Consider the following 26,709-nt stretch of genomic DNA (forward strand, 5'->3'; position numbering starts at 1 on the left):
TGGGGCTCCGCAATGGCAGGAGCAGCCAGTAGGAGTAGAAAACCACTGAGCATTTTCTGGGCACCTGCACAAAGATGGCACTCAGTAAATATTTATAGAATGAATGCTGAATAAAGAAATTATTTGGAAGGTAGGCAAAAATGGGCCATCATGCTTTATCTTGGGAAAGAAAGCAATGAGAAACAATTTTCTAATCTGACTTACAGGTTTTTTCTGTGCCCTTCAGAGGCTCACTATATTCATCTTCTACCACAGAATACACATTGACAACATACTCAGTTTCAGGCTTCAGATCTTTCAGCACTGTGCTGGTTTCCATTCGACTCACATAAAACTAGGGGGAAAAATTAAACAGATCAACAACGTATGTATAATCAGTTCCCTTTTTCCTACAATACTTACAAAGTAGTTAACTTCAGTGAGCTTAGAAACTATATTTTAATTAGGCCATTGTCTTTTGTATTTGGAAGCTATCAGATTACAATGAGATCTTGGACAATTCATATAATTTTTCTCCCAGCTGTTCTTTATTTGTAAAATTAATGGGTAAAAATAGATCATCTTTAATGTTCCTTGCCAACTCTCTGATTCTACTACAAATTCATAAATAAATCAAGCATCTTCTAATTAAATTTTAATGAAAACAACATAGTGATATTCTACAGTTCTTAAAAACCGTAAGAATTTAAGCAAAGCTCTTTCCCTTTAATTAAAGCCAGATGGAAGTGCCTGTCTAGCAAAGTCAAGAATAGAAAGCACTATTCTTGACTCATTTCTGGCCCCTCTTCATCCCTCTTGCCCCTCACCTAACATTATTCTCAGAGCCCTAATGAGGAGGACCCAATCTCAACATAAGGAAGAAGCTGTAGGTGTTCCTACTCACTTCTTGACGTTTCCCTCCAGAAACTGGATAGTATTCCACCTTGTATCGATCCACACTGTCAGAAGGTGGTGTCCAGCTCACTCTAAAAGAACGATGGGTTCGCTCAGAAATAACTAAGTTAGAAGGTGCTTCCAAATCACCTACACATGGAAATAAAGGGTATACACTTTTCTCATTATTGTAGAAAGGTGACAATATTTGAAATTACATTGAAACAATATTACGCTCCATATTCTAAGCTTTCACATACTTCTTTTCACATACTAAGTAGCTACAATAAATCACCTGTAAGACCTCTATGCATAGGTAACTAAAAGGTTTTTTATCCTTAGAAGATTAAAACATGAGCTCGTTGTCTTTCCTTAAAACCTGATCCTCCTGTTTCTTACAAACTTTACCAATTTACAGGTCACTGAGACTGAAGACCCGATATGGTCTGGCTGTGTCCCCACTTGAATCTCATCTTGAATTGTAGCTCCCATAAGTCCCAAGTGCTGTGGTAGGGACCCAGAGGGAGACAATTGGATCATGGGGGTGGTTTCCCCCATACTGCTCTAGTGGTAGTGAATGTCCCACGAGATCTAATGCTTTTATAAGGGGTTTCCTCTTCCCCTTGGCTCTCATTCTCTCTCTTGCCTGCCACCATGTAAGACCTCCCATGTTCTTCTTCCATGATTGTGAGGCCTCCCCGGCCACATGGAATTGGGAGTCAATCAAACCTCTTTCCTTTATAAATTACCCAGTCTTGGGTACATCTTTATTAGCAGCATGAGAACAGACTAATACGAGATCTCTGAATCACCTTTTGATAGTTTCTCCTCTCTCTACCCCTGTACATATAATCAGTAAATAAGAATTTAGGTCCTGACAATTTAGCTTCTCCATTGTCCCTATCACTATTGGCACCACACAACTTCCCTACCCGCATTATCATTTTGTTTCTATATACTCACGTCTTCTCTCCTTAACTAAAGGTTATGCTCTGTGAGGACAGAATTGATTTTTCATTCATTCTATTCTCTAACAGGATCTAGTTGTATAATAAAGGAAACTGATAACTGTATCACTGGAGAGAATGCAAACAAACACGTGTTTTTCAATCTGGGAATATCCTACCGCCTGTGATTGTACTCCCTGTGGGTGGACATAGGTGAAATGACTAATACATAACAGTATCTTGAATAAATGCTGATGAAAATAGAAATATTAAGCTCAGTATGTCTAACAGGAAAGTGGCCCAAATAAAAATTAAAAGAGAAAAGGATTAATTCAATAACTCCATAAGCATAGCAAATCATTCTCATATAAACTCTTTCTACTTTTTGTGCAAGCCAAAACTGGGGAAAGCCTTTCCATTCTTAGTATCTTCACTTTTATTGTACTTGGGTAAGAGTCAAACCTACAAAATTATCAAGCAATTTTACTGTCTGGAAAACTAGAATGAATGCAACTATTACATAGTTCATTTAAAAAAAAAAAAAAAGCAAAACAGATAAAGGATGTTTTCATCCCCACTCAAAGTTCTGTCCAATGGAATAAAACTACAACTCTCTCAGCTAATCAAGAGCCAGAAGCCTACAAATTCTGGCTGCCAGGCTGGTCTATTTCTCCAGGGAAAAGGTCAATCTGTTGTTCAAAATTCAAAAAAGAAAATCTGCAAAAGTTAGGAGAAAGAAACCCAAGAGGGAACATTCAAATAAACATACCCCTAGCATCCAGAGCAAGTGAACCATTTCTATCACTTTATTTCTTAAACTTATTCCAACTTTTCCAAAACCAAATTAAATTAATGAAGGACAATTTTACCATAATCTACATGTACTTAAATAAAATTTTTCTTACATAATAAGAGCCATAATTTTTATCAGTAATTTTTTTTTTTTTTTTTTTTTTTTTAGACGGAGTCTCGCTCTGTCACCCAGGCTGGAGTGCAATGGCCGGATCTCAGCTCACTGCAAGCTCCGCCTCCCGGGCTTACGCCATTCTCCTGCCTCAGCCTCCCGAGTAGCTGGGACTACAGGCGCCCGCCACCTCGCCCGGCTAGTTTTTTGTATTTTTTTTAGTAGAGACGGGGTTTCACCGTGTTAGCCAGGATGCTCTGCCTCCCAGGTTCAAGCAATTCTCCTGCCTCAACCTCCCAAGGTCCTGGGATTACAGGCTTAAGCCACCGCGCCCGGCCCAATTTTTTTGTATTTTTAGTGAAGATGGGGTTTCACCATGTTGGCCAGGACAGAGTCTCGCTCTGTCGCCCGGGCTGGAGTGCGGTGGCCGGATCTCGGCTCACTGCAAGCTCCGCCTCCCGGGTTCACGCCATTCTCCTGCCTCAGCCTCCCGAGTAGCTGGGACTACAGGCGCCCGCCACCTCGCCCGGCTAGTTTTTTGCATTTTTTAGTAGAGACGGGGTTTCACCGTATTAGCCAGGATGGTCTCGATCTTCTGACCTCGTGATCCGCCCGTCTCGGCCTCCCAAAGTGCTGGGATTACAGGCTTGAGCCACCGCGCCCGGCCTATCAGTAATTTTTTTTAAAAACCTTTAAATTTGGTGATTACCATGTTTTGTCCCATGATTTACACAGAGAGTAATCATTATGCATCATCCTTTGTTAGTATAAATCCAGCTCTATAATTTTATCTCAATATCCTAATTCCTTAGCTATATCTACTTTTTTTAAATACCCCTAAAAACGTCTTTAAACATTTGACCCAGACTAAGTAATTTTTCTCCAGATCTCAGTTTCTTCACTGGTAAAAAGAAGTTATATAATTTCTAAATGTCTAAACTGTAAAATTGTAGCTTCTCTTTATATTTAGGGATTATAAGTGTAAAGTTTCAAATCTGATCATCTATAATTGAGGCAAAGCAAATCAGATATAAAGACTGCTCTTTTATTCCTGCTCACATTAGGAAATCAAAAAAAGGTACCAAAACTGAGGAAACCAAGAGTCTGGGAACAACCATCTAATAGCAATGTAGCAACTAAATGGAGTGAAGATGCTTTACAAGACAACAGGTATATCCCAGAAAAGAAAGCATCTCTCTTTCTGTCTCTTCCTACCCCCTTCCAATTTATATATATATGTTGTGTGGGGGAGGGTGCAAGTATGCGGGATATAAACTAAATGTATCCTCAAATAAACTAGAAGTCATTGAGGTGCCATCACAAGAAACAAATCAGGAAAAAAAATCTCGGACTAAAGCAGTGATTCTCAACTGGGAACAGTTTTTTTTCTGCAGCAGACATTTGGCAACAACTGAAGATCTTTATAGTTGCCACAATTTAGGGGATGCTACTGACATCCAACCTGCAGAGGCCCTTCACACTGCTAAACATTTTATAATGCACAAAATAGTTCCCTCCCCTTCACCCAAAAGAATAATTATTTGGCCCAAAATATCAGCAGTGCTGAGGGCAAGAAACTCTGGGCTAAACTTACCTGGACCTTTGACACTGTTACACAAATTAATGGTGAGATCATCCACTATCCTGGAGAGTGACTCAAAATCTGCCACATTGTATGCATGGGTATCATCAGGATCAGTTGCAATCATCTTTAATTCGACTTCATCAGCATTTTTAATACCTTCAAAAACGGATATATACAAATTAAAAGCACTTCTCAGAAAAAAATTAATGGAACAAAGCAAATGATTTACGGCTTTCTTAATTCATGGCTTCTTTCGGTCAACTATGAAGGTTTAATAATTAGCTAACTAAAATATACATATTATTTTTCTTAGTAATAAAACAGAAACAAAGGATAATACAAACTGAAAGCTCTTTTAAATTGGCTTCTTCCAGATGCATGTAGCACCAATTTCCCACCAAAAAGTGTCTCTTCAGTGTCTTTTCTGGAATGTAAAATAATGGATATCAAAAATAAACATGGTTCTGTGGAAAACCAAGTAGGAGTTTTTCTGAATCCTATTAATAGCACATTTTTCTTCCTGATCTATTAATTTTCTTTTAAGAAATCATGTAGTTTTGGCCCAATATAAGGAGGAAAAAAAATGAATTAACTTTCTGGAACATTATTTTGATAAATTATGTGATAGAAAAAAATGTTTTTCTTTTCATGCTTCAGATACAACTTTTAACTACGAAAAATACCCTCAGCACGTTTGTAACCCCAGGGGCATCACTGTCCTTTTCAGTGCATACCAATAGCAAACAGCTCCACTCCCTCATCCTTGAGTTTCTTTGAAGGTGCCTCAACATCATCTTGTGATTTTCCATCAGTAATGAGCACACCAATTTTTCGAGCTCGAGGTCTCATGCCAGCTTGGGTCCTGAAGCTCTGTTGGCGAATGAAATTCAAAGCCATGCCTAGTGGGATTTTTAAAAGAGAATCAGTCACATCACCATTCAGCCACAAACCTTGACCAGAAGCATAAGCTGAAAGAGACTCACCTGTGAGAGTATTGCCTCCTTTGTATGGTAAGTTTGCCACAGCTTGCAACAAGCTCTTCTTGTCTCTGTGAGCATTTAACTGCCACTCTGTTCTGGGATCCCCACTATACTGAGCAAGAGCTAAAATGACAGCACTGGCATTAGTGCATGTGAAAGAGCAAGATAAAAATGTCTAAATGGCTCCAATGTTGTCAGAACCTACCAATTTGTACTCTTTTGGGGCCAATGTCAAAGACTTCCACAATACGAGAAATAAAGCTCCTCACGGTTCTAAAATTTGCCCGGCCGATGCTCCATGATCCATCCACCAGCAACACAATGTCTGCCTCAGCTCTGGTGAGACACTCCATCCCTGACATGGCAATCATGAGACAAGACAGTAAGAAGCAAATTGTTGGCAAGGGTACTTCCTTGTCACACCTCTGCCACTCCCTGGATCCTCAGTGTTGCCTGTCTTAGTACTATAGTCTAGCTCAGTGATGTGGAGTACGAGACTCTGAAAATATGTCCATCTGATTTATTAACCTCAATTAACAGTCTTAAGAATCAGCAGTTCCTCCAAAGATTATTTCAATGGCCAATCTTTCCTTTATCTTTGACTTGATTTCCTGCCCTCTTTCATAGAACCTGGAGACTTGAATTAAGCCATTGTTGAAAATTTGATGGGCTCACAAACTCAAAGGCTGAAATAAATAAATGGGAATGTATAGCTGTCTAACTATGAAGTACTAATAACTTTAGTAAAATTGTAATGTGGTCAAACCATTAGATGTTGCATTCTTCTGCAATATTTAATGGTCATAGCAGACAAGAATGAGATGGACTGATAAAACATGTAAACTAAAAAAAGGTTTTTGTGAGCCAAAAATTAGCTTTTCAAATAGCTAAGCTGTTAGGTAACTACCTCATGTATATGAAGGGTTAGACACATAACTTTTAAAATTGTACCTTTTTGAAGTAAAGATATATGTTTTAAACCCTGATATATTATTATTTAGCTATTAATCATTTGAGTTTATGGTCTACTATGAATAAAAATCAGGTAAATATAGAAGGTGAAGTTTGCACATTTAAAGAATCAAGGAAGAAGGAAGATAATTTAGAAAAGTATGCAAACAAATATACAAATTGAGAGCTATAGAGACAAGCACAAACATTGATACAAAGGAAAAGCTTTGGAAAGAGAAAATAATCCCAACATCCTCAGTGTACAAGCTACAAAATAAAAATATAAGTCAGTTAATATCATCATAAGAGAAACAATAGAACATTAATGCAAAACAGCAAGAATTGACACTTGATTTTGTCCATATCCATTTTTTTACTGTTCTCCTTTCCAAAAGCTTGTATTACCACTATAAATTTTCCAATTTATTACAAGGGTAGCATTTGGTCTTTATATTACAAAAGAAATCATTGGAAAAAAATTAAATAATGCTCATCACACTATAAAATACAAATGTGTCACTCACATATTATATACTGTATCAGGATTAAGGATTCCCAAATACTATCCCAAGGAAATAGGCCCTTACAAGCCTGCTCCTGCTCTACCCAGATCTACTCTTTTTTAGCAATAGTGAAAAATATCAGAAGTAAACTCTGTCCACCACCTCCCTCTCTAAGAATGTTAAAAACTAGCTTTATGTTCATAAAGGCTGTAATTGCGGCAGGGACAGAAAATCTAAGGGGCTTATGTTACCATTTTGTTTCCCAAGTCGTAGTTGCCCACCTATTTATGTAACCTTACACTGCTTACCCAGCCCAAATAAATCATTTCTGCAATGACTTTTACAAAAGAAAACTGCATCTTAGTCACTAAAAAGAGAAAAAGGTACAATATCTACATTTAGTAAAAACTCATCTTTAAATAATAGAGCTTAATTATGTAATAATGCATAATTTTAAAATTGATATTTAAATGCATTAATAAATTTAATGTGTAATTTTAACTTATGCATTATTACATAATTTAAAATTACTACATTAATAATTACATTACTCACATAATTAATACATTAATAATTACACATAGTACTCTTTTAAAAATAGATTTATGTAATAATTTAAGTATGAAATAATGCAATGCTGATAAAAGAAGTATAAAAAAATACTGTCAAAAAGCATGCTTGACTGGATGTTTGAAGAAGTTTTTTTACTAAGTATGTAAATTATTGAAATAAATTCTAGTGTAAAATTTGTATCACTGTTTTCCATTGTATGATACCCTAACAGTTCACATTTGAAATAGTTTCCTAATGTTGTTTTCCTGGAGGAATGTAACTCAATTTCTTACCAGAAGATAAAATTGGCATTACAGTTGTGTCGGAAAGGGTTGTCATTTCTTGTCCAACAAGTGGTGAGCTTTCTCCTCCATCAAACATTCCAAAAACATTTACTTTATAGGTGGTACCAGCCCTAAAATGTTAAAGTATACAGCCTGTGAGAACCATAGGCTCAAGTGGTAGCACTTTTGTTTTGCTTTGTTAAAGACATTGATCTTGATTTCTAAGCTTTCACTATGAAGAGTTTATAGGGTACAACATTATAAAAGAAGAAAAATAATTTCCACCACTTTCTCACTTAGCTTACCCTGTGAGGGAGGTGTCAAGAGAAACTAGACAGCAAGCATTCCAGAGAACACTAGGAATTCACAGCACTGGTTTCTGTCTTGCCTTTCTAGCAGATGCAGAGTCTCTACCCTGTCTTTCAGCATGTCAGGGAAGGGTCAGACTCTTCATTCTTACTGTTTCTAAGCAATGGGCTTTAAGAAAATAATTGAAGTGCTGTACCTTGCAAGGTAACATAAGACAATGCCTCACACAATGCCTGACACATAGGAAGCTCAATAAATTTTATCCTCCCTACTCCGGTAAAAGTAAATCACGAGCATTTTATATAGATTTCTATAGTCTTGAATGAATGATTGAAAAACAAACTTTCCAAAAGACTACACACAGTAGTTCATCCTTTTTACTGTAATGAATGTAGGGTGCTGTTCAAACTGAAACTTCCTTGTTTCTCACTGCACAGCCTGGAGCTGGACCTTTCACGAGCCCAGCCTTGCCCTCTCCTGCCAGCTGGCACCCACGAGGTCCTGCCTTCTTTCTCCTGTATGGCATACTGGAGGGGGATTCACACTCAAAATTTCAGCATGAGTCCCTCAAACCTTGCCAAAAGGTACAGCAACCCCCACACTTCCACATGGCTACAATTTCGGTGACATTGTGTAATAAGAATGTTAATTTTTTAAAAGCAGGGTGTTATTGAAAACCCCAATTCTGGTCACTTAATAACAAACAAAAATTATTAAACATTACAAAAAATCCTGCTCAGGCCTAAATTCTGTTGCTGACCCCTGAATCCTAACTTCAACTCCAACAGCACCAAGCATAAGAAAACAGCTTTAGCTGATTTTAAATACTTTGCTGGCAAACAGACATGTAAGTGGTATTTGTGTAAAGCCTACTAATTTACATAAGCTATTCAACCTTTTAAACAAATTAATTTCATCCTTTGAGACAAACCTAGTTAATTCCTACCTAAGTTCCTCCAAAACAACCGTGTTGTCATAGGGTCCAACCACTAACTCCCCCAGTCTTCTGTCATCCCCCGTAGGGTGGAATGTGACTTTATAACCCTTCACTTCCCCAGGGGCAGGCTCCCAAGTCACTCGGAAGCTTGACATGGTTGGGTCAGATGTTTTGAGGTTTCTGGGAGACTTAAATCGAGAAGCTGTAAAGACAAAAATATTTTTAAAATATTATCTATAAGACTAGGCTTTGGGGTTTCTTTTTTATTAGCCCCACAAAAATGCATATCCATAAAAAGGGTTTAAGTCTGGTACCACAAAAGAGCATGTTCCATAGAAGTCCTGATAACAGAATGCTAGCTAAGTAGAAGTGTAAATAATTCTCACAATTCAGATTAGATTTGCATGAGAACATATAACATGTAGAATCATTTAACCAGGAACTAGATTGGTAAAAATAACATGTTAATTAGACATTGTCTAATCATTATAATTTAACTTATTACAGAATCAGTTTTAAACATTTACAAATGAAGTGGACACACAAAGTCATCTTTTAAAACATTACCTTCTCTCCCCCTCAAAACATAACTGTTATTTCGTACCTGTTGTTCCTGATCCTTGCCTAAGCTTTCCTTCTCCTGTCTTGTAAATCGGAAGAACTGTGATGTCATATGTGGTCTGTGGCTGAAGTCGCTTTAACACTGTTGAAGTGACTGTGGGGGGCACCTTAGCAACCATTTGCCTCCCTCCCCCATGGGGGCGATAGACAACACGGTAGTTGACGACTTTCCCTGGAGCTGGTTTCCACGTAACTCTCATTGTGCTTTCTGTTTCTTCATCTACTTTCAGAGTTTTGGAATCTTGAGATACTGTGAGATAAAAGGAAGATTCAACTGTATACCATGTTGAAAAAAAATGTATGTTCACCTCTCCATTTATGTGAAAAGAAACTCTCTGTGGCTTCTTAAATATGTACACTGTTCCATTGCTTAGCACTGTAACCTCTCATAAATTCATGATGGCGTGTGAGCCTAATCTCATTGAGAGCTCAGCAAGATGTTTTCGTTTTATCTAGCTAATACTAAAAAATGGAAGTTCATATTGCAGAGATTACCTATTTGCCTTCTAGAGAAGGCAAAGAAAACATCCGTTTCCGGAGATAAGGTTTTAGAATTTTTATTATATTTCCATCTGTAAAGAATTTATCCAGTAATAATGCTGTGGAGAATACTAAAAATTATGAATTTAGAGTTGAACATTTTACTTGAACTTTTTCAGAAAAAGTTGCAATCCGTAAATGACTAGCCAGAGTGACTGTAGTTAACACCATTCTTATGATTGCCATGCACATCTCAGACTATGAGCACAAAAGAATAGGAAACTAACACTTCAAAATATCTCAGGGGCTCTAAAGATAAACTGGTATGTGCTGAGTATTTCAGAAAGCACTATCTGTAAATAGTGTTTGCTTAATATGTAATCAATAATATGTAATTATTTATTAAATTCTCTTTTACTAATATTTCACAATTATTAATAACTCTATATGAAATAAGTAACCAGCATCCACAAATAACCTACAACATCCTATTTTTATACATAATTAGAGTTCATAAGCAGGACCATTTTATTCAGTTCAATAATCAATGTTCAAAAGAACATAAACATGTTCTACAGAAAAAGATTAAGCTAAACAAAATTCAAAATCAGCAAAGAATCTTCCTGATTGTAAGAGAAAATTTCATGTTCAAGTGGTCAAGAGCCATTTGAAACAACTAAGAAGCCTGAAAAAAAAAAACTAAGAAAAATAAAACACGATAATTTTCAGACACAATATCAGTTGGCACAGGACACTCATCCCTAAGAGAGATAAGGAACAAAGGGGAATAGGTTCTGTGATTGCCCAGCTATTGCCTGGAATTTCCAGTCCCCAGTAAAAGAAAGGGGAATCCAGATGGAGCCTGGTGGCCTCCCTTAATTGTCAAGATGTTGTTGCAAGTCTGGAGAGCCCAAAGCAACCAGAACTTGAAGAATAGAGTACTGTGAATGAGAGAGTGCCACAGAGAAAATACTTGAGTCTTCAACCAAGGATAATCAGTGCGTATGCGTGAGAAAACCACCCACAACTAGGGAAAAAACCACCCCAAAGGAGCCCAGGGAACAATTTCTTGAGCTCACACAGGGTTAGAATGTTCCCCCTACCCAGAAGAGAAAACCTCACAACTCTAGGGACATCATGTAGGGTATTTAGTAGGTGATTGTCTCAAAATAATGGGGCAAAATTAGTCCTAAACTGAAACAGTTTAAAAGCGAGTGTCAGATCAAACTATTTCCAAGTAACTTAACTGTATTCCAGAATAAAACTTAAGAATATTTATATGAACATAAAAATATCTAGCACCCAAGCAAATAAAATTCACAAAATCTGACATCTAATAAAAGTTACAAAGCACGCCAAAAAGGAAAAACTTATGACCTGTATCATGGATTGAAGGTCTCCCACCACTAAAATCACATGTTGAAGTCTTAACCTTCAATGTGATGACATTTAAACATGAGGCCTTTGTAGAGGCAATTTGGGTTCAATAAGGCCATCAGAGTGAGGCCTTAATCTGATCGGCTTGGTGACTTTATAAGAAAAAAACGAGACACCAGAGTTCTGTCTCTCTCTTTCCACATTCACAGCCTGAGAAAAGGCCATATGAGGACATAAAGAAAGGTAACCACCCACAAGGAAGAGAGCCCTCACCAGAAATCAAACCCTGTCAGACCTTAATCTTGAACTTTCCAGCCTCCAAAACTGTGAGAAAATAACTTTTTGTTGTTAAAGTCACTCAGTCAATAGTAATACCTTTTGTTATTGCAGTCCAAACTAAGACAACACATAATAAGAAGAAAAATCAATCAATAGAAACAGAACTAGAAATGACATATATTACAGAATTTAAAAGGACGTTAAAACAATTATAACTATATTTCATATGTAATAATGGTAGAAGAAAGATTAAGCATTTTAACTAGAGATATAGAACATATAAAAAAGACTCAAACATTTCTAGAGATAAAAATAATATCTAAAATGAAAAACACACAAGATAATATTTACAGCAGATTAGAAAATTTAAAAAATGATTAGTGAACTTGATGGCATGATAATAGAACATGAAACACAAGGAAAGAAAAACAATTTTTTAATGAACAGAGCATCAGTGAGCTGTGTGATAACTTCAAGCAGACTAATATATGTGTAGTTAATTGGAGTTCCTGAATAAAGTGGGGGTGTAATAAATAAAATATTTGAAAAACTAATGGGATGGACTTGTTCAAATTTTATAAAAACCATAAACTCACACATTCTAGAAGTTTAGTGAACCCCAAACACAAGAAACATAAAGAAACTATACCAAGACACATCATAATTAAATTGCTTAAAAATCAGTAATAAAAATAAAATCTTTAAAGAAGCCATATTTTTTTTAAAACACATAATATGTATAGAGGACAAATATAAAAATGATAAAGTAGGTAAATTCAATATATGGTTATGATGCTTATGAATTATGCTTCTGAGTGATGAAAAAATATAATTTCAATCAAAATTATATTGGCTGCAATTTTTATTTTTAGATTTAAAGAAACTAAGAGAACTCTCAGCAAAGTCCATTATTTTCTGGAAATACTAAAATTTATTTAGATTAATCATCAATTCGCTGTTATTATTCTCCAGGTAAGTGAACTATTAAAAGGAAAAAAGTTTACATATATATAAAATATATATTATTATATAAAAATATATATGATATAAACATATATATATGTATTTCCAAACAAAAAAATCTAAAGACTTTACCTGGAGTTCTGAAAATAGTACAAGAAAGAATAGTATATAGAAAAATAATCTATTTGGATTATTATCATTACCAGTTGTCACAAATATCAAATAAGTTGATGGGTGTCTAACAGTTTTCTAGAAGTGGTTGTGCTACAGTATGTTTTCTCATCTTTTGTTTCATCTCTTAAATTTTTACTCAGTGGAACAAGACATTGTCTCTCTTACAAAATTTTTAAACCAATTTCACACAACTCAGAATTTAGAAAAATAAAAAGTTAAATTTTATGAATGTTGATTTAAAAAGAAACTTAAGTTTCAAAAAAAATGGGATACCAAGCTTTAACATGTTTCAAAATTTAAACATATTAATAACAGCCAAAAGTGACATGTCATACCTTGATATGCCTTAATGACCTCACTTATATTCCTGCCTTTTAATTAACTCTTTAAAATGAAGAAACGGAAATGAAATACACTACAGCATATCTCGTCCTAGTTTTAATGGTAAACTGGATTTTAGGGAGAAAAAAAAACAAACCCTTGTTGGTTTCCCATAACCAAAGAGTAAGAATTTTTACATCATTGATTGGATACTACACGCCATTAAATGCTGTTACACCCTCTCACATTGTAAGTTCTTTTCATGTGTTAGTAACTATCATGAGAAACTTTCAAACACCCACTGTACCACTGCTAAGCCAGCTGCCATAAATTAGAAGGGCACTAGAAAGTGTCCCTTCTGCTGGCTTTCTAACCCCAATTCATGATTTTCATTTATCAATGTATTCATTTCATTGTATCAACAGTCTGCATACCATGTCCCTGAGTTTCAGGTGAAAGCAATCTTAAAGACGTTCCCAGAATGCCCTCTTGGAAGCATATGCGAAACTCTAGGAGCGTAGGCTAGGAGTTCTGCTGAGTTATCCACACCTTAGGATTCCTCTACCACCTAAACAGCAGATCTCACTCACATTTCTGAAAATACTTTCTAACAACAACAAAATGATGGTAGAACAAAGAAAAATCCATGACTTCTTTCTTATTTACTTAGACATTTCAGCAGTTTTCACATACAGTTGCCCTTTGGTATCCATGGGAGATTGGTTTCAGGATCTCCCATAGAAACTAAAATCCTCACATGCTCAAGTTCTTGATGTAAAATGGTGTAGTATTCACACAAACCTATGCACATCCTCCCTAATACAGTAAGTCCTCACCTAATGTTGTTAAATAATTTCTTGGAAACTGCAACTTTGTACAACTGACATAAGGAAACCAATTTTCCAGAGGTTAATTGATATAAACAAGAGTTAAGTTCCTACATCATATTTCTGATCACAAAAACATCACCAAACTTCTCAATAAAAAACACTGACATATGTGTGAGCTCTATATACATTTCAGAAAGACAAATGAAAACCAGTAACATAATTATTCACCCATTTATTCCAGTTAAGGATCACAGTGGACACAGCCTGTCCAAGTAGCTCAGGGCAAAAGGGAAAACCCCATCCTAGGCACCCACACACACACACACACACACACACTCACTCAGACTGAGACCATGTGGACGTGCCAGTTCACCTAACGTGATGTGGGAGGTAACTAGAGTACCTGGAGGAAACCCATATAGACATGAAGAAGATGTGCAAACTCCACACAGATAGTGACCCACACCAGGAATCAATTCTTTTTTCTCATCAATGTTATGATATTATTCAAGAACCTGCTGAACTTCAAATCATCTCTAGATTACTTATAATACAATGTAAATGTCATATAATGATTATACTATATATTTATTAGCATTATTATTTATTGTTGTATTGTTATTTCTTAATGCTTTTTAAAAAATACTGTCTATCAGCAGTTGGTTACTTTTGCACATGTGGAACCTGAGAATATGGAAGGACAACCGTGACCTAAAAATGAACACTTCATTCCTGCCAAGCCTGCTCCTTCTTCAAAAGAGGCTTCCCACAGCCAGTATCATACTGAATGGGCAAAAACTGGAAGCATTCCCTTTGAAAACCGGCACAAGGCAAGGATGTCCTCTCTCACCACTCCTATTCAACATAGTATTGGAAGTTTTGGCCAGGGTAATAAGGCAAGAGAAAGAAATAAAGGGTATTCAATTAGGAAAAGAGGAAGTCAAATTGTCTCTGTTTGCAGATGACAAGATTATATATTTAGAAAAACCCATCGTCTCAGCCCAAAATCTCCTTAAGCCGATAAGCAACTTCAGCAGTCTCAGGATACAAAATCAATATGCAAAAATCACAAGCATTCCTCTATACCAATAACAGACAAACAGCCAAATCATGAGTGAACTCCCATTCATAATTGCTACAAAGAGAATACAATACCTAGGAATACAACTTACAAGGGATGTGAAGGACCTCTTCAAGGAGAACTACAAACCACTGCTCAAGGAAATAAGAGAGAACACAAACAAATGGAAAAACATTCCATGCTTGTAGATAGGAAGAATGAATATTGTCAAAATGGCCATACTGCCCAAAGTAATTTATAGATTTAATTCTATCCTGATCAAGTTATCATTGACTTTCTTCACAGAATTAGAAAAAAACTTTAGATTTCATATGGAACCAAAAAAGAGCCCGTATAGCCAAGACAATCCTACTCACAAAGAACAAAGCTGGAGGCATCACACTACCTGAATTCAAACTATACTACAAGGCTACAGTAACAAAACCAGCAAAGTACTGGTACCACAAACTTAAAGTATAATAAATAGACCAATGGAACAGAACAGAGGCCTCAGAAATAACACCACACATCTATAACCATCTGATCTTTGACAAAATTGACAAAAACAAGAAATGGGGAAATGATTCCCTATTTAATAAATGGTGTTGGGAAAACTGGCTACCCATATGCAGAAAGCTGAGACTGGATCCCTTCCTTACACCTTATACAAAAATTAACTCAAGATAGATTAAACACTTAAATGGAAGACCTAAAACCATAAAAACCCTAGAAGAAAACCTATGCAATATCATTTAGGACATAGGAATGGGCAAAGGCTTCATGACTAAAACACCAAAAGCAATGGCAACAAAAGCCAAAATTGACAAATGGGATCTAATTAAACTAAAGACCTTCTGCACAGCAAAAGAAACTATCATCAGAGTGAACAGGCAACCTACAGAATGGGAAAAAATTTTTGCAATCTATCCATCTGACAAAGGGCTAATATCCAGAATCTACAAAGAACTTAAACAGATTTACAAGAAAAAAACAAACAACCCCATAAAAAATTTGGCGAAGGATATGAATGGACATTTCTTAAAAGAAGACATTTATGCAGCCGACAAACATATGAAAAAAAGCTCTTCATCACTGGTCACTAGAGAAATACAAATCAAAACCACAATGAGATACTAGGTCACACGAGTTAGAATGGCAATCATTATAAAGCCAGGAAACAACAGATGCTGGAGAGGATGTGAGGAAGTAGGAATGCTTTTACACTGTTGGTAGGAGTGTAAATTAGTTCAACCAATGTGGAAGACAGTGTGGTAATTCCTCAAGGATCTAGAACTAGAAATACCATTTGACCCAGCAATTCCATTACTGGATATATACCCAAAGGATTATAAATCATTCTACTATAAATCCACATGCACACGTATGTTTATTGTGGCACTGTTCACAATAGCAAAGACTTGGAACCAACCCAAATGCCCATCAATGATAGACTAGATAAAGAAAATGTGGCACATATACATCATGGAATACTACATAGCCATAAAAAAGGATGTCCTTTGCAAGGACACGGATCATGCTGAAAACCATCATTCTCAGCAAACTAACGCAAGAACAGAAAACCAAACACCGCATATTCTCACTCATAAGTGGGACTTGAACAATGAGAACACACGGACACAGGGAAGGGAACATTACACACCAGGGCCTGTAGTAGGGTAGGGAGTTAGGGGAGGGATAGCATTAGGAGAAATATCTAATGTAGGTGATGGGTTGATGGGTGCAACAAACCACCATGGCACATGTATACCTATGTAACAAACCTGCACGATCTGCACGTGTAGCCCAGAACTTAAAGTATAATTTTAAAAAAGTTAACTTGGGAAAAAAATAGGCCTTTCTGTTCATCAATGTTTAAATCAACCAATTAGCCAAGAAATATTGAAAATTTCTTAGATGCTCATCTTCTGAGATAGAGGTTTATTTAGTTTCTGCCACCATATTTGCTTTCAGTGACAACACATCTCTTGTAGATATTTTAAATTCCAAACAATTATTTGAAGCCTCCAACTTTTTGGAAAAAGACAAAATGGAGGATAATTTTTGGAGAAAAAAAATCCCTCTAAATACATATACTTTTATAATTTCTCAGCCACATGAACTGTATCTTTACTCCTACAAATAAATTTAGCTCTATGTGTCATATGTGACCTAAGTTTACAATACAGCTTCTCTTTACAAGTGAATTTCCTCAAAAATAGAGAATGAATTTCTACCACGTTCTTAAACTACATCAGCCAATATATTCCAGACACAAGATTTAATTTACTACCAATCATGTGAATATCTGAGAACTATGTCTTCTCACATATTTAAATTTCCTGTAAAGAAGTTGATTTTTTAAAATCTGGTGAATTAAGATACAAATTTAAACTTGAACATCCAACTGAGCTCGCAAATGATAAAAAGAAAATGAACTTAGACACAAAGATTTTAGTTTAAGGACAACTTAAAATCAGGATATAGGACTTAACTGAAATTGCCCATGGCACTTCTCCCTCTCTCTTCCTTTGCCAGAAAAATCACCAAATTCCTCTACTTCTTTTTTATAGAAGGAAATGCATGAATGCCCATTCTTTCTCCTTTTCCTAAAACCTTCCCAAAACAAAAGGATTAAAGTTTTCTCCTACAAATGCTTAGAAATGCCCATGCTTAACAAATGACATTTGGTTTGGTTTGGTTTGGTTTCAATTGCTTGTTTTTAATAGATTTTATATTGTTTTAGAGCAGTTTTGGTACAGAGATTGAGCAGAAGGTACAGAGATTTCCCATGTCCCCTTTCCCACCTCCACACATGCACAGCCTCCCCCATTATAAACATCCTTCACCAAAGTGGTACATTTGTTACAACTGTTGAACCTACACTGACACATCATTATCACTCAAGCAAATAAGCTTTCAGGAAAGTGAGTTAAGATATCCTAACACAAGCCGGGCGCGGTGGCTCACGCCTGTAATCCCAGCACTTTGGGAGGCTGAGGCGGGCGGATCACAAGGTCAGGAGATGGAGACCACGGTGAAACCCCGTCTCTACTAAAAATACAAAAAATTAGTCGGGCGCGGTGGCGGGCGCCTGTAACCCCAGCTACTCTGGAGGCTGAGGCAGGAGAATGGCGTGAACCCGGGAGGCGGAGCTTGCAGTCAGCCGAGATCTCGCCACTGCACTCCAGCCTGGGCAACAGAGCCAGACTCCATCTCCAAAAAAAAAAAAAAAAAGATATCCTGACACATCCTTCACCAGCCAGGTGATTATGATAGGTCATTCATAATTATTTACCAAAAAAAAAAAAAAAGAATATTAGTGAGATTGAGGTAAATCTGAGCCACCAGAAAATTGAATGGACTTTTGATTTGACCTTACCAAATATAATAGGAATAAAGAAGAAAGAAAGAAAAGAAAGAAAAGAAAGAAAAGAAAGAAAGAAAGAAAGAAAGAAAGAAAGAAAGAAAGAAAGAAAGAAAAAAGAAAGAAAGAAAGAAAGAAAGAAAGAAAGAAAGAAAGAAAGAAAGAAAGAGAGAAAGAAAGAGAGAGAGAGAAAGAAAGAAGGAAGGAAGGGAGGGAGGAAGGGAGGAAGGGAGGAAGGGAGGAAAGAAAGAAAGAAAGAAAGAAAGAAAGAAAGAAAGAAAGAAAGAAAGAAAGAAAGAAAGAAAGAAAGAAAGAAAGAAAGAAAAGAGAGAGAAGAAAGAGAACTAAGTTAAGTCTTGGTTGTATGATAATCATAGTTTCAATAGCCACCCATCATTTATCAATCATCTCTAAGTGGCTAGGTACTATGCTCACTGCTTTGTATACTGTTATTTTATACAATCCTCACAACTCTAAGAGACAAGATTCATTATCTGCATTCTACAGATTAGGAAACTGAGGCACAAAGAAGGTTAAGTTCTTGACAAAGATCATGCAGCTTTACAAATGTGGCTGAATTCTCTTCAATTCATAGCTTCTGGTCTTTTTAGTAGTTGGGTATTCTACTTAGTCAATCATTGCACCAGGAAAAAAGACAAATATAGGTAGTGGAAAGAGATTTGATATTTCCAGATTTGATATATTTTTAGATACCTACTCGGAATTAAAGCCAAATTCTTTAAAGATCCTAATTCCTCAGACTTCATTTATCATGTAAAGAAAAAAAAATCAAGTGATTAAACTGCATTGTCACTTAAGCTGATAACTATTGGGTAGCACCAACACACACCCAAACACACCCATAATGTTACCTACATTCAGTTGTGGCATCTCCAGTCAAAGGTTCTCCTTCTCCACTGCTGTAAGTGGCAAATATTGAAATTCTGTATTTGGTCTCTGGCTGCAGATTTTCTATCATAGTATGGATTGCATCTTCAGGAAGATTTTTCTCTCCAGTGTCAACATCATCATAAAGTGATTTCCATGAGACCCTGTAACCGCGAACCATTCCTGGAGCAGATGTCCAATAAGCCCCAATTGATGTGTCAGTGATGTCTTTAGTAACTAAATCTCGAGGAGAACCACGTTCTAGAACAGAAATTAAAAGGGAATCTTTTTTAAAAATGTCTAGTGGTTATTTACATATTAATATTCATTGATCCTGTAGAGATTCTGACTTGCTGGACTCAAACTCAGTTTGTCTAAAATTGCCCATTTCTTCTTTCTGAGTTGTCCATCCTATTCTGTCAGTGGAATAGATTGATGCAATAAAACTTTAGAATTATATTTGATTTCTACCTCTTAGCCTTGCCCCCATATGCCTACTTAGATAATCTTATCCTTCAGGACAAGTTTGACATCCAAATTTGAGGAAGTATTTGTCTTTAAAAAAAAAATTCCAAGGGAAAAAAACTGTATCTAAGTCCCAGAATTTTATCACATTTTAGTTGGCCTTGTGGCATGGCCCATTGTTCACAAAGATCTTTATTTTGTTACCATGATCTTTTCCTCTCTGATCTAATTTAAATAAACTCATTTTCAATGCATGATTTACAACAACTGCAGCAATCTCATATCACTTACAAAACTTAATTCCAACAACTCTTTCTTGGTGAAACTTGTATTTGCTCATGAAGTTTATAAAGTAGCAGTGCAAACTTTCAATATAGCTTAACCCTAACAAAACTAAAAACAACCAATTCTTCTGGAAAACTTAAAAGTGATTAGTCACCAAAATAAAACATACCACTTGTTCTAGCTGATCAAAAATGTCTGCTACTAAATTTTGGTTCTTTCATTCAAAAAACATACAACCCAAGTGGAAAAATATGGAAACCTCAACTTAATAGGAGGCACAGATATCTTTCAATAAAACCCTCACTCTCCACATTTTAGATGTAAGATAAATATACAGGTTGCTTTATATTGGCTACCTTTACTAGGCTTTATGCCACAGTATGACATAAATACAAAACTCTCTGCTTCCCAGCATACGTCTTACCAGTAATTGTTGTATGTTCATGCAAATGATATATATTGCTCTTAAAAGAATTTTAAAAACTATTATTTTACTTAACTCAAAGAGTAAAAATGAATATCTTAAAAGTAGTCATAATTTAACAATTAAATTTCAACACAAAAAGTAAAGGTAACAATGAATGAAAAAGAAATCTAGGTGGACAAAATCATATCATATATGCTTGGATTTAGAGGGGAAAAAATAAATGAAACAGAAGCTGGGCAGCCTACCAGACCCCAAGCCCAAATGGAAAATTCTAACTCCATTAAAAATAACTTTAACTGCTGACAGCACATCTCATCCCTGGAAGGAAATTAGTTACATATTTCACTGCAACAAAGAATACTTATTTTTAAGAGCACATTGAATTTTTTCCCTCAGCTCTTGAGGCTAATTCCCATTTGAAAGTCTTCTTTAGGTGTCTTTACTATGTAAATGGTCATACACCTTTATTTCTTCTCTACTTGGAATATAAAAGTACAATTTTAAACTGTTTGTTTTATTTGGTTTGGTTGTGGGTTTCTTTGTTTTGTTTTTTATCTGTTTTGATAATCGATATCCCAACAACTAGTCTGTAAGTTTTAAATGTACAGCAGGTTTTTTGTTTGCTTGATATACACCATTTTCAATATGTGCCTTTTCTTCTAAATTTCCTCAATTGTAGTCAGGAACAGCTATTGTGAAATGACCTTGTTTGAAAGCAATTTTGCATTTAAATGAGCTGCATTAATGACGTTTCAAAAAAGTATCAGACAAATAATGTTAACTAGAATGTGGGAATTATCTTTCCAATTAACACTGGGGTGATTTTAAAACAATTTCAACTTTTATTTTTCCCAAAGGTTTTGCTTCTCAACCTATTTTTCTTTCTACAGCGCTAAATTTGTGACATTGTTTATTTCCATGACAACAGACATCAATCTCATAAACACAGGCTAATGATTTCACTGTGAGAAAAATAATAGGAAGAGAATTGTGGTTGAAGCAAAAATACATTCACAAAGATATTTCTGGGCTTAAAACAAAAGGATCTAAGATCACAAGACTTGTCTCCCTATGGATTTTAATCAACTATTTTAACACTCTCAAGACTATAAAGCTAGAACAAAATATTAGTAAAATGCAATGAAGACCTTTCCCAAGGTTTATCAATATTCTAAAAATAATCTACAACAGCAATTTTTAAGATGCAAATTAAAAATCAACTAAAGAATATTTATAAGCTCTAATTAATGGCATGACAACACTATTTTGAGTGAACACTGAGTAAGTTCTCAGTCTCAGAAAAAACTCACTAAAAATTGTAGTTTCTCTCTGTGGTATATAAAGGCAGGCACTGTCACTACAACATTCCATGTTAGTGACACAGCAACATAGACTCCAAAGAAAGGAGAAAGATAGTTCAATCCAGACACCACAATTGAGAAGATAAGCTGCTTCATATGGGTTTCTTACATGTCAATCAGTCAGTTTGATAAGAATATTCCTAAATATTAAGTCTATACTGCTCCCCAAACACATTGATAATTTTTTTTAGGGAGGAGGGCTGACTATTCTGTTACGTTACAACCAGGAATTTTGAGAATAAGTTGTACTCATGACAAGTAAATGTATAGCCCTTGAATTTTTAAAACATGAGATCTTGGTTTGGCCAAACATTATATTACCAAAAAATGAAGCAAGTGGATTGCGCCCTGTGGTACAGTTGGCAGGATGGAAACTGGCAAGTGGCCGAACTTGTCTTGGGGCCAGGTGTGCAACCATCTGAGCAGGTCATCAACAGCCTATGTCACCTCCTGGGGCCTTGGGGCCCACAGCAGCAAAATAACTGGACTGGACTTGAATCAATAAACAGAATTGCCTGAAAAACCAAAGGCTGGACCCTACCCAAATCAATTAGATTGGAATACTTGGGGATGCACCTAAGTACTGGTGCTTTCTAAACATCTTTTAAATCTGCCCTGTGATTCCAAAACCTCTACAATTCTTTATTCCTTCCCCCTTTTTGCTCTTCTTTCTACTTCTCCTCTCTGAGGTCTAGAGAAGCATTTATTAGGGAGGTGTGCTGGGTCAGTGTGGGAAGGAACCTCAAATCTGCTTTCACATAGAAGCAGTGCTCCTTCAAAATAAAGACAGGTATGGTGAAAGTAAACTGGTCAAAATCATTACACACATGATGCTCTGTAGGACTGCTGGGTGGTTTGTATTTTGTGTGGTTATATTGCCATGTACAGAAAATCACTGCTTTAGGTGGAAAAATAATCTCAAGGCTGACCCTCAGAGAACAGAGGAGATGATCTAAGCTTTTTATCACATCTCCATGGACACATGTGGGATATTCACTGCTCTCTTCTCCCCTCCATCTTCTCTCAAAAGGAAATGGCTCTGAACACACAGGAAATGGCTCTGAAACAGGAAATGGCCTCTTGTTGAAGAGCTGAGCACATTTTCACATGAATGAAGTTCTAAGTGTTACCTAGCAAGGCATTTACTTGGTTCAATACATTGTCATTTTTGTCCTGAATCTAAGGAGCTCCAGACATCAGTAACTACAGGAAGAAATTATCTGACTTGTTTTGGTTTAGTTTGGTTATATTGGGTTTAGGCAAGAGTCCCTTTTTAGAGTACCTAAGAGGGAATAGGAAAGAGAGAGTAAGAAGTAAAGATGTGAGAAGACTAGTCTGTAGGCCATCTCTGGGAGAGGTTACTGCTCCTCAAAAGGAGAAAGCATAGAAACAGTGGCAGTGAACAGAAAGCAACCCTAGTAGACGTTTTGCCATGTAGTCACTACCTTTCCCTGAACCGAGATCTACTTTTGCTCTAGCAGAGGCTCCCTCCCTTCTGAGGTCCTCCTCTTTCTTCTGTGCCCCAGGGTTTACAAATATGTGTGGTATGGTGCTGGGATTTGTTTAGGGTTTTTTTGAATAATATTTAGTCTCATACTACTTGCTCTCTTCTGTTCTGGATATATGCCTGTGCTCTCTCTATTAATTTTTTCTCTGGTAATAGAAATTCTGGCAATCATTTCAAACAAGTCATCATCTACAATGATGATATTCCTTTATTCCCATTCCTTTGATTCTATCTTGACAGTTTCCCTTACACTTTATTCTTCCTAGCATAGTACCAGTATAGGTATAAATGTCATAAGTTTAAAGGTATAAAACTCTATCAGGTTTTGAAATTTGGCTACTCAGCATTTCTGTCATTATAAAGCTTAGTTACATCTATTCAAAAGTCATTTTTCTAGTGTGTGCTTGCATGTGTCTCTGTGCTGCTGCTGTGGTAAGTCATTCAGACAGGTCTACTTCTTATGATCTGAACATCCTGAAGGAGTTGATTCCTACACTGCTTTTTTCCACATACCAAGCCAAAGAAATAATGCCTCATTTAAGTAACTTTCCTATGTTTCCTTACCCCTTTTCCATTTTCTTTCTGAAAAGCAAATTATCATCCAATTCAAATATAATTATAACACAAATTAGCCAATGATACATGAAAAATTAATCATCATGAAATAAAACTGTATTTCATCTTATAGATTGTTCCAGCCAGCTTTCATTGAGTTTCATATACCACTTTCAAAAATAGAAGTTAAATTGAAAATGTAATGTAAACTCTCTTCTAAATCAATTTGTCTTTTCCGTTAGAGCTCAGCTCAAAAGTCATCCAACTTTCCACAGCAATACAGAAGATCTGCTTCTGGATAATGTTCATGTGGAAATACATTTGATTTACAACCAATGAATCAGAGCCACCATTCCAAAGGACAAAGTTCACTATTGATAAGTTAACTCAGCTACTTTAAGCTATACACAGTTTTTAAAAACATCTTAGCAATTAAATCACCATTCAACTTCAAAGTTGGCTTGAGCAAAAAAGTGTTTCTTCCATAATTATTACCTCTCCACATTGATTTCAATTTTTATCTGACAAGCAATTAATTCACAGGAAAAGGAAATAGAAATTACTGTTTGGTGACTGTGCTAAAGTTCCCTGGCAACGTCAGCGTTATTATACCCAGAATGTATGATTTTTCAAATTATGAGACAGCAGTAAATCAGTGAAAACACAGAGGCCTTGTTTAGTCCATCTTTAAGGGCCTCATGTTACTCAACATCATGCAGAATTCCTGAGATGTGCTAAAAACCTCATTGTAACAAAATGTCAACTGAATACACTTGGTTTGATCTGTAGGAAGCCATTCATATCTAGGACGTTGGCAGGTTGCTACAGCAACTGAAACAAAGGAAATTCTAAAAAGTCATATTTTCCGTAGCCAAAAAAAAACACTCAAAAATTTAACAAGAAAACATATTATTATCAAACTGAAATTCTCATTCATTTGTGGTAAATCTCTGAATTAAAATGGGCATTATTTATTGAGAGATTTATAAAAACAGATTTTCCTCCAAGCACTAACAGCGGCAATTAAAGGTTCTTTCAAGACTTGAAGTGCGATTACATATACAGTAGTGTTTTTGTAATTATATTGTCTAACTGCTCTAACAACAACAACAACGGGGGGAAAAAACAATGTAAATCAAACCTAATGATGTGTGCTCACATTCCTCTGAAGTTTGGATCTGAAATAGTAATAAACTCTGCCTTTGTGACTCTATTGCCTACACTACTACAGCCAACCATGAACTTCCCCAACGCCAATGCTAATAAATCTCTCTTCCAGCAACAGGGGAATTTTCTGATCATTGGCTGCGTTTCAAAAAAAGTAGTAGGAAACAGATTCAAGTTAGGGATGGTTGTAGACCACACTACATATTTTTTTAAATACAAAACAACAACAACTTTCTTTCCTTTTGAATTGAGAGTCATAACGCATTTGAAGTAATCTATAAGATGTCCAACCTACAGAATGCTCTTGCCGGCTGACACCATGCCTCTGGATAAAGGAAACATTCCTTCAAGTTCTGCTCTTACCACCTCCTCTCCCAAGAGAAAAACAGATTAGAAAAACAGCAGCCCTCAAAAGCAGTTGCCTGGCTCTGTTTCTGGGCTTTCCACTCCCTGCATTTACCATCATATCCTATTCCTGTATATGGTATGTGGATTTGGCTGAGTTAATACAATAAAATGAAATGGAATAACCAGGGGCAAAAATCTTCTACTATTTTCATTTAGTCACAACTATGCTTTCACATATTTGTCAAGTTTACCACACATAATGCAATGGGATAAATATGTTAACAAAATCAGGCTGGAGGCCCTTTTGTTAATCCTTCACTGCAGTAAAGCACTTTAGCATAAATGAACAATATGTCCGTTGTAAATTATTACAATTTAGTTAGGAATTAACTGTATTTTTTAAGCAAGCTGACAAATTATCTAGCTTTCCTTCTTCTCAGGAAATAGAAAACAATAGCTTTTAAAATTTATTTTACTATCTATGTATTTCCCTTAGAGATTGTTTCTGATCAAAGACACGCGCGTGTGTGTACACTTGCACATGCGTACAAGTTGATAGATTTTCGATACCACTTGTGAAGAGATATAATATTATAAACAAATTATACATCTGGCTTACAAAAATCACAGCCTAGTAGAATGTGCTTCCTGTAAAATTAAAAAGTACATTTTGTTAAATGCAATTTTTAATATATTATTCTTGGCAAAAAATGCCTTAATTTTTAGAATTGGGAAGAATTTTACTGGGCATAAATATATATATATATTTTTTTTTTTAAGCAAGAAAGCACAAATGAATATGAGAAGGTTAAAAGGCACAACCAGAAGAAAAACTATTAAATTATTTCCAAGATACTCCTTATAAAGAAGAAATGTTCACAAATACAATCTATATCTATCCTGTAAAAAATAAAGAGTGAAAGTTTGTCCTCCAAAAATATCTTATGAGCAACCTATGCTAAAAGCTCGTGGAAAGCATATGGAGAAACAGAACTTCAAAAGGTCCAAAGAAAAGGACAAATTTCTCCAAAATTCTGGATGTTGCCCCAGATTGTAAAGATCACATGCTTTTGTTGTTTGGATTATGTCTGTGTATTTAAGGCAATTTCTGTTTCTACTATTTTTTCCAAAACTTTTGTGTCACCGATTATATTTGAAATACTAAAGCTATACAGTTGACAACATGGGTTTGCACTGTGAGGGTCCACTTACATGCAGATTTATTTCAAGCAAATGCAGACAAAAAATACAGTATTCACAGGATGCAAAACCCATCTATATGCAGAGGCCGACTTTTCATATATACAGGTTCCCTAGGCCCGACTACAGGACTTGAGTATGAGAGGACTTTGGTATATGCAGCGGATATTGGTATATGCAGGGGTCTTGGAACCAATCCAACCCCTCCAACC

At 35.9% G+C, this 26,709-nt stretch overlaps 1 protein-coding gene across 6 annotated transcripts in view; it reads right to left on the reverse strand.

Moving 5' to 3' along the window:
• Positions 1-26,709, reverse strand: part of COL12A1 (collagen type XII alpha 1 chain) — a 121,846-nt gene that overhangs the window by 62,548 nt on the left and 32,589 nt on the right. For 4 of the 6 annotated variants that reach the window (XM_031667218.1, XM_021937469.2, XM_031667219.1 and 1 more), the window contains exons 14-23: positions 19,171-19,443; positions 9,430-9,696; positions 8,835-9,027; positions 7,589-7,710; positions 5,495-5,644; positions 5,293-5,412; positions 5,044-5,208; positions 4,319-4,465; positions 884-1,023; positions 205-334 (exon numbers count right to left, since the gene is read on the reverse strand). In XM_031667218.1, coding sequence (XP_031523078.1) covers positions 205-334; positions 884-1,023; positions 4,319-4,465; positions 5,044-5,208; positions 5,293-5,412; positions 5,495-5,644; positions 7,589-7,710; positions 8,835-9,027; positions 9,430-9,696; positions 19,171-19,443 — 1,707 coding nt within the window. The remainder of the gene's footprint in view (positions 1-204; positions 335-883; positions 1,024-4,318; positions 4,466-5,043; positions 5,209-5,292; positions 5,413-5,494; positions 5,645-7,588; positions 7,711-8,834; positions 9,028-9,429; positions 9,697-19,170; positions 19,444-26,709) is intronic. The other 2 variants (XM_017958025.3, XM_009205543.4) reach the window with 1 other exon arrangement.

Source organism: Papio anubis, chromosome 6 (genome assembly GCF_008728515.1).
Source record: "Papio anubis isolate 15944 chromosome 6, Panubis1.0, whole genome shotgun sequence".
NCBI lineage: Eukaryota > Metazoa > Chordata > Mammalia > Primates > Cercopithecidae > Papio > Papio anubis.